The sequence below is a fragment of the Acomys russatus genome, chromosome 32 (genome assembly GCF_903995435.1).
Source record: "Acomys russatus chromosome 32, mAcoRus1.1, whole genome shotgun sequence".
In the NCBI taxonomy this organism is placed as follows: Eukaryota; Metazoa; Chordata; class Mammalia; order Rodentia; family Muridae; genus Acomys; species Acomys russatus.
The window spans coordinates 36,734,181-36,743,782 of NC_067168.1; the positions used below are offsets into that span (position 1 = coordinate 36,734,181).

Here is a 9,602-nt window from a genome sequence, read left to right on the forward strand (position 1 = left end):
CTGAGAAATGGAGTGACAACGCCATTTCAAAGCCCAAAATCTGTGTGCTGAATACTCTTGGTACGGCCTGACATCAGTTTGGTGTTTGTTTTGTTTTGTTTTGTTTTGTTTTTTCGAGACAGGGTTTCTCTTTGTGGCCTCGACTGTCCTGAACTCACTTTGTAGACCAGGCTGGCCTCGAACTCACAGCGATCCGCCTGCCTCTGCCGCCCGAGTGCTGGGATTAAAGGCGTGCTCCACCACCACCCGTCCACCTGACATCAGTTTTGATGAGCTAACAGACTGGAAGCTAACCAATGCAAACTCATGGAGATTCAACTAAACGCATGCAATGGAGAGCCCACTCATAGAACGGCAAATGACTGAATTTTATTAAAATCATCCCCACATGTTATTGATAAACACACTTTTTAAAAGGCTACTTAAATTCACACAGAGACCGGTTCTTTGGGAACCTTCTTTTATGACTACTGGCGCTGCTTTTGTTTCTGCAGATGGGTGCATTGTTTTTCTCTTCAAAGGGAAATGTGAGAAAAGATTGCATTTAATTCTGTTTCCTGGGTGAAATACCATGTAATGTTTAAAGAAAGGCTAGAGAGATCGGAATCCCTTTCAGTGTGCACATACTTTAAAATACGTGTATTTTAAAACTAGAGGAAAATTATATGAAAACAAAACACAATGTCTGAGCCCTTGATTTTAAACAAGCTCATCCAGAGAGAGAGAGAGACATTTGGAACAATAGCCTGGCCTCCATGCGGAGACTTGGCAAATAGTCACTACGGGGTGGGGCGTTGGTCAAGGGCGGGCTGCAGCGGCGGACTTAGGATCTAGCTGGCTTCTAGCAGAGTGACCTCCTTGCTTTGTGTCCTCTGGGGGGTCAGGGAAGCGGGAAGGGCTCAGCTGACGTTTGTCCGCGGCGTTTCCACCTCATCGGGGTTGTTCCGCAGCCTCAGCTTTCTCTCTAGCCTCTGCTTCCATTCTTCCCTGAGTCTGAAAGTAGAGACGCGCACAGATGGGGGTGGCTCTGGTACTCAAGGAGGCCAGAGGTGTTGTTAAATCCTGGAGCTGGAGTTACGAGCGGCTCTGACACATGGCAGCTAACAACAGTCTCTAATTCCAGTTCCAGAGAACCCAACACCTTCTTCTGGCCTCCAGGGCGCTGCAAGCACATGATGCACAGACGTACAGGCAAGACATACATACACATAAAACAAACAAACAAAATACATAAATCTTTTCTAAATGGGTTAAAACAGACGCGGGGCTATGTACTTTCTCAGGGCACTCCTTCCCAGGCGGTGCTCCTCGGACTCGCGATAGCACGTCTGCTTGCGGATCTCTCTCTCCCAAAAGCGCTTGAGGTCGTGGCAGGTGTTCCCACAGAAGACCTCTCGGCGGACGTACTGATTGTTCATCCCCTGAAAAAGAAAAGAGGCACTGAAGCCCTCCCGAACTTGAGGTCTTGGATTCTGCGGGGTCCATTTGAATCGAGACTCTGCTCTTTTCTTAGGACCCTAGCCAGCCAGAGAAACAGAGTCACCTCGCCTTTGGAGGGCATCCCTTGTCAACGTACAGCAAGAACCAAAGATAGAAGGTCCAAGTGTGGAGAGAGCAGAATGTACCTGGGCAGGATTGCTGTGAGCCCTGGGCCTGGAGAAAATATCTGCCATTCGTCCTTACTGGAAGGAGAAGCAGAGTTCTTTAGCAGTTAGGACCACCGGCAGAGCTGTGGGCTTGGGGCACCCGCATGAGCCTGGCATGACCTTTCTGTTGGAGCAGTGTCAGAAACCACCTGGGTCACAGGTGATAACCTATGAAGAACAGCCTCACGGTTCTGAAAGTTCAAGACTTCTGCTCGAGGGCCAATGAATGATCTCTGGGTTTGACACATCCAACAGCAAGCTGTTCTGTACACACATAGGCACCATATACAAAATTGTAATGCTAGCAGGCCGTAATGCTCACTTTTTCCCCACCCCTCCCTTAAAGACAGGGAACCACCCTGTGGCTCAGGGTGGTCTGAAACCTGCTGTGTAGAAAAGGCTGTCCTCAAATTCATAAAGATCCATTCAATTCTGCCTCTGTAGTGCTGGGATCACCTTTTACACACACACACACACACACACACACACACACACACACACACCTGCCCAACTCCCAGAGCTCAATAGGTTCAGCATCGAGACACAACTAAAATGGCAAGTGTGTTCAAAGCCAATCTGGGTTATACAGAGAATCCAGTCAGGGCTTCCGGAAAGACCCTGTCTCACCTAAGCAAGGAAGCAGCTGTTTCTGTTTTCTGGAGTTCCCCAAGAAATCATGTGTGGGAGATGCCAATCTAGAGGAATTTGGGTTTTTTGGTTTTGTGGGGGGTTTTTTTTTTTGGTTTGGTTTGTTTGTTTGTTTGTTTTTGTTTTTGAGATAGGGTTTCTCTGTGTAGTCTTGGCTGTCCTGTACTCACTCTGTAGACCAGACTGGCCTTGACCTTGCAGTGATCCACCTGCCTCTGCCTCTCCCAAGTGCTGGGATTAAAGACGTGCGCCACCACGCCTGGCGAATTTGGGTCTTATGATAAAGGCAGTAAGAAGGGCTGCCCATGTGTGTGTGGATGAAATCAGGGGTGCGCAGACTATCTCTGTGCAACACGTGCAGAGTGAGAGTGGGGTTCAGGGAGAAGGACTACCGCACTGCTGGAGGCAGCCTGGGATCAGCCATGGCCAGAGCAGAGGGGACAAGGATGCTAGGATTCTCCAACAGAGAATCAGCGTGGACCGATCGGCTCTTAGGGGATCTGGCATGGTCAGCCCTAGGTAGTGAGCGAAGAAGAAGAGGTATCAGTGGAGGCTCCCCGCCTGTGCCTTGTGTCTGTGTGCCCCTGGGGTAAGCCAGAGAAGAGGCCTTGGGGAGCATCGTCCAGCAGTACAGACAGAGGTAAGGATGTGCTGGCTGGGTGATGATGTCACACAGCAGGGAGTGTTGAGGGGTCATCGTGATTCAACATAGAAATCTGGGCCATGATTCTCTCACAGACAGTGACCATGATGGTTGAGTGGGGTAAAAGGGAGAGAGGAGCAGGGCTGGAGAGATGGCTCAGTGGTTAAGAACACTGCTTGCTCTTCCAGAGGTCCTGAGTTCAATTCCCAGAAACCACATGGTGACTCACAACCATCTATAATGAGATCTGGTGTTCTCTTTTGTTATGCAGGCCTACATGCAAGCAGAATGCTGTATAATTAATAAATCAATCTTTTTGAGAGAGAGAGAGAGAGAGAGAGAGAGAGAGAGAGAGAGAGAGAGAGAGAAGCTTGAAAGCAGACATGCCCTCCACACCTCTATTTCCACTGAGATGATGTACCCAGTACTTGTTACAAAAATTCTCTGAGGGCTGAAATAATGGCTCAGTTGTCAAGAGCACCTACTGCTCTTCCAGAAGACCCCAGCTCAGTTCCTAGCACCCTTGTTGGGCAGCTCACAACTGCCTGTAACTCCAGGTCCAGGGAATCTGGACCTCAAAGACATCTGTCCTCACATGCACATACACACATTCACACAGATATGAAATTTTAAAATATCTTTAGGGCCAGTGGTGGTACATGCCTTTAATCCCAGCACTCAGGAGGTAAATCTCTGAGGCCAGCCTCCACAGAGAGTTTCAAGACAGCCAGGGCTACACAGAGAAACCCTGTCTTTAAAAGCCAAAATTAAGTAAGTAAATAAAACAAAAATCTTAAAACTATTCTAGTCGGGCGTGGTGGCGCATACCTTTAATCCCAGCACTCGGGAGGCAGAGGTAGGCTGTGAGTTCAAGGCCAGCCAAGGCTACACAGAGAAACCCTGTCTCAAAAAACCAAAAAAAAAAAAAAAAAAAAAAAAAAAAAAAAATTATTTAATTTAAAATATTCTTGCAGGCATAATGGTATATACCTTTCTTTAATCTCAGTACTCAAGAGGCAAAGACAGATGGATCTCTGGGAGTTTGAGACCAGCCTGGTCTACATAGTAAGTTCCAGGATAACCAGAGCTACATAGTGAGATTTTGCTTTAAAAAAAAAAAAAAAAAAAAAAAGCTACCAGGTGAGGTGGCACACATCTGTAATCCCAGCACTCTGTAGGCAGAGGCAGGTGGATCTCTATGAGTTCAAGGCCAGCTTGGTCTACAAAGCAAGTCCAGGACTGCCAGGGCTACACAGAGAACCTTGTCTCAAAAAACAAAAAAAACAAAATTTGTGGCTCACACTTTTCTTATCAATATTTCTCTCCAGTTCAGTTTGGTCATAGATTTACAGTGCATTGCAACTTACAAAGTTTTGAGTACCTTACCAAAAATGCTCTGGACCAGAAATGGTTAAAGATTTTTAAAAAATATTTACATATGCATAATGGGATGCTTTCCCAATTCTAAGCATGAAATTCGGTTTATGTTCGGTGCACGCCTTATGCACATAGCACGGATACAATTTTAGACAACATTTTAGAAGATTTTACGCATGAAACAGTTTCATGATGTGGAATTTTTCCACTTGTGGCAATATGTCAGTGCCCAAAGAATTCTGAAATTGGCCTTTTTTTTTTTTTTTTTTTTTAAGACAAGGCCTCTAGCCCAGGCTGTCCTGGAACTCTCTACGTAACTGAGGGTGACCTTGAACTTCTGATTCTCTTATTCCTACCTACAGATGTGCACTATAATCCCTGAGTTGGGATTTGGGGTTTTTGAGATAAGCATCTCACTTTTTTACCTAGGCTAGCCTTGGACTTCTAGGCACATCCAGCATTCCCAGGGTTCGGACTGTGGCCTCAGACCTCAGACTTTCTAGGAACGCTTTCTGGTGTGGGATCATCAAAGCTAATGGAATATAAGTGATGTCCAATTTCTTCATTTGTACAGAGCTGTTTAATTTCCTGGGTGTGTGACAGACTCGTTCTCTCTGTGCCTGCTCTGCTCACTGCCTAGTAATGCTTTGTTGACAGGGCAACCATTGTTTCTGGCTTGAGCAATGTCAGGAGACAGCCTACACCCACAGGAACATCCGGGGAGCCCTTTCTTCCCTTTGTCCTTGCAAGGTTGTCCCATGCCCGAGGTATTCCATGCAAGTACGAAGAGACAGACAAGACCCAAGCAGAGAGACGGCTCAGAGTGTGAAGATACTTGCCACCAGTCCTGAACTGGATTGCTTGGCCTAACATGGTGGAGGGAGAGACCTGATTACCACCCGCTGTCTTCTGCTCTCACAGGCATGCTGTAGTATGTGTGCGCCACGCCACCAAAAAATCTTTTTTGTTTGTTTGTTTGAGACGAGGTTTCTCTATGTAGCCTTGGTTGTCCTGGACTCACTTTGTAGTCCAGGCTGGCCTCGAACTCACAGTGGTATGCCTGCCTCTGCCTCTTGAGTACTAGGATTAAAGGAGTGTGCCACCACGCCCAGCCTAAAAATCATTTTTAAAAGTGCATTTCACTTTCAAATTCCCTCAGCTTCTTTGTTTGTTTGTTTGTTGAGATAGGGTTTCTCTGTGTAGCCCTGGCTATCCTGGAACACACTCTGTAGACCAGGCTGGCCTCGAACTCACAGAGATCCGCCTGCCTCTGCCTCCGGAGTGCTGGAATTAAAGGCGTGCGCTGCTACTACCTGGCTTTCCTTCTGCTTCTTAATTTGTTTTCATTGTCATTGTCACTATGGGCAGAACTGCAGCGGTTGCTGTTAATAACTTTGTAGCTTCAAGAAAACAAAATCAGGGGCTGGAGAGGTGGCTCCACCTTTAAGAGCAGTGGCTGCTCTTCCAGAGGACCTGGGTTCGGTTCCCATCACCCACATGGTGACTCAGAACCATCTGTAACTCCAGTTCCAGAGGACCTGATACCCTCTTCTGGCTTCACAGGCACCAGGCACAAACATACAAGCAAAACATTCATATAAGCAAAATAAAATAAACACATTTCTTGGAAAAAGAAATCAGTGATAATTTAGAAACATACTTTTAGGACAATATGATAGCAAGAGAGTAGAGACAATTAAAGATATCTAACACTCCCACCCACTTCATCCTCAAGGCAGACGTTGGGGTAAGACAGGGGCCCCACCCTGCAGTTACTTGGGCTAGGATAGAGAGTACAGCAATTCTTTTTTTTTTGTTTGTTTGTTTTTTTTTTTTTTTGTTTTGTTTTTCGAGACAGGGTTTCTCTGTGTAGCCTTGGCCATCCTGGACTCACTTTGTAGACCAGGCTGGCCTCGAACTCACAGCGATCCGCCCGCCTCTGCCTCCCGAGTGCTGGGATTAAAGGCGTGCGCCACCACGCCCGGCCCAAGTACAGCAATTCTTATAAAAGACAGAGACACCTCTTGTGACAGCTGCTGGGCTGGGAGTTTAAACAAAGCGAGTCCACATCTGGTCTGAGAGGCTTGTAGGTGCTTCTGGTGGTGGGACATGCTTATTGACTGACAGGCCAGGGTAACCTGGGAGGGAAGTGGTTTGCTTAGGATGGCATTTGCTGGTTGGGCTGGGGGCAGAGACTTACTGCAGAAGGTCTTGGGTACTCGGTAGGGTTTTTTAAAGGTGCTGTGGGCTGGAGAGATGGCTCAGTGGTTAAGAGCACTGGCTGCTCTTCCAGAGGTCCTGAGTTCAATTCCCAGCAACCATATCGTGGCTCACAACCATCTATAATGTGATCTGATGCCCTCTTCTGGCCTGCAGGTGTACATGAAGACAGAGCACTCATATGCATTAAATAAATAAATAAGAAAGAAAGAAAATGTGTTGTGTCCTTGTTTATAATTATGGTTGGGGAGCTGCATGCAATTGTTGACATTTATAGACCTGTATACTAAAAATGGATGGATTTTATTACCCTCAAGTTGAGGCTCCATAAAAGTAGGAAAATGTTTCCTCTGTCTTTGGACTAGAGATTGACTCCTGCCCCGTTGCTCTCATCCATGGGTTGTGACGGGACCTCGGGAATGGCGTCTCACCAGTCAGCACATTCTGTCACAGGCCTGTGCTCCCCGTGTTTGTGTCTGCTTTCCTGGCTTTTACAAAGAGACCAAGCACTCCTCTTTGTAGAAATGTGAGGCAGAGGCACTGATTATCGGAAGGCTCTTTGAGAGCACAGGGGACTGTACTAGAGAAATAAATAACCATCCCGTGTCTCTTCAGCTGAGGACACCACTGGCCAGGCTGTGTCTGTCCGCACTTAACTCTGCTAATTCTCCTGTTTCCAGTCACCACGGCGCCACCTCCCACACACTAATCAATGCTTTAACCATAGCATTAATTCAGTTACAGAACACTTGAACCTATAACATCTGTGAAGCATCTATTTTGAATGAGGAGCCGTCTCATGCTCAGTAATTCAAACGAAAGAAAAGAACATTTGTCCCCTGAGTCTGATGCCAACAGCTTAATCCCTCAAGACTCATGTTACCTAGGCATCCAAATGAGGGAATCTGAGAGTTTTGGTTTTGTTTTGTTTTGTTTTGTTTTGTTTTAAGAGTTTTTGGCATATACTGGTCATTCTTATGACTATTGGCTGGAATGCCTCATTGTTTATGCATTGGACTGTGCATACCAAGAGCAAACTTCCTGTGTGGCCAGCACTTCCTAAGAGAAAGCATTTCATCAAGATTACTTTTCAAATTCCAAAAATGTTCAGCCAGTTTGCAGATACTTCTAGTTGTTATTGCTATCATTATTTTTTTAATACTTATTTTATGTGTGTGTGAGGGTTTGCCTGTATATATATATATATACCACATGCATGGATGGCCCAAGGAGGCCAGAAGAGGGCGTTAGGTATCTTGGAACTGGAGTTACAGGTAGTTGTGAGTCATCCAATGTGGATGTTGGGACTTGAACCGAGGTCCTCTGCAAGAGCAGCAAGTGCTCATAACCTTCTTCCTTCTTGCATGTATGTATGTATATTAGTGTATGTGTGAATGTGTGTGTGTGAATGTGTGTGTGTGGTGTGTGTGTATGTGTGTGTATGGTATGTATGTGTGTATATGGTATGTATGTGTGTGTGTGTGTGTGTGTGGTGTGTATGTGGGATGTAGGTGTATGGTATATGTGTATATGGTGTGTGTATGTGTATGGTATGTGTGTGTGTGTGGTATGTGTGTGTGGTGTGTGTGTGATGTGTATGTGGTGTGTATGTGGTGTGTGTGGTGTGTGTGTGATGTGTATGTGTGTGTATGTGGTGTGTGTGTGTATGTGTGTGTGTGGTGTATGTGTGTGTGTGTGTGTGATGTGTGTGATACATCCATGAGCACTCACAAAGCCAGAAGAGAGTGCAAGGTACCCTCCTTTAACGTACTCTGTCTTGTTCCTTTGGAGCAGGGGCCCTCTCTGAACCTAGAGCTTATGTTCTGAACACACTGGCAGCCAGCAAGCCCCACAATGATCCTCCTGTCTCTGTTACAGGCATACATGGAATTACACCTTTACATGGGTGTTGGGATTGGAATTCCACGTCTCATATTTGAGCAACAAGGTGTCTGAGCCATCTTTCCATCCCTCAGATTTTTCTTTACGCTCATGGCTTGTACTGAATAGGAAGGTTCCACTTTCTGTCATAAATGGAGGACAGAGACCCTACTGGTCTCCAAAGCAAAGTGTCATCAAGGAGTGGACACAAGCCATGCGCTGCCAAGTGAGTTCTGAACTGCACGTCTCAGGAGTAGGCTCGGTTGGGGAGAGACTAGAATTGCAAGATTATTGAGTACTGCTAAACTTTCCTCTTGTTTCCTGCAGTTTAGACACAAGACCATCTGAAATCCAGAAACAGCACAAGGGCAGTTTTGATGCGCTAAACACCTGATTTCCAGTAGAGGGCGCTGCAGCCTAGCCAGGAGGAGCCGACCTTCTGGCCTTTTTTTTTTTTTTTTTTTTTTTTCCCTCCTCTCGGTGGTCCCAGTAAAACTCGGCCACCTCAGTTTCAGGTTTCAGCCTAAGGGACTGGAAAAGGGAAATTCTGAGAATTAGAACTAGAGAAATAGAGGGTATAAACAGAAAAGGGCAAGAAAAATATATGTAAACAACTAAAAATAAAGGCTAAACTCCCCCAATTTGGAAAATAAATCCTCAATGTTTAGCTTCAAGAACTTGAATCCAAAAAAATTCATACCCAGACACAGTAACCAAAGTGCTGAGCGTGGAAAAGGCCACAGTGCTGAAAGCAGCCGGATCTTCAGAATATAGGGACAAACCCCAGCAGAGGTGGGTAGGAAAATAGACACACCTGGGTATGGCGGAGGTGGCATTTCTCCTCTCTAGATAATCAAAGGAACCAGCAAAGACCATAGCGGAGGAAATTGTGGATGCACACACACACACACACACACACACACACATACATATATATGTGTGTATATATGTATACACACACATACACACATATGTATATATCGAGTGTCAACTGTCTAGATTGAAGAATATCTACAGAACACTCCACCCAACAATAGCCGAACAGGGGACTCTTTTCGAATACACATGAAATTAAACAACTCAAAAATTTTTTGTGGAGGGGCCGGGAATGAACCTCAGGCAGTAGAGTGCTTGTCTGACAAGCCTGGAACTCTAGGATGTACCCTCCACAAGACATAAGGTTGGGG

At 45.9% G+C, this 9,602-nt stretch overlaps 1 protein-coding gene across 1 annotated transcript; it reads right to left on the bottom strand.

Annotated features, from left to right (window-relative positions):
• Nucleotides 1-830: 830 nt before the first annotated feature.
• On the bottom strand, nt 831-1,424 carry Fam240a (family with sequence similarity 240 member A). Its single transcript, XM_051140395.1, is given in 2 exon segments — nt 831-993; nt 1,276-1,424. Coding segments are annotated over 2 exon segments (306 nt in total). The 5' UTR covers nt 1,419-1,424.
• Between the last annotated feature and the right edge of the window lie 8,178 nt (nt 1,425-9,602).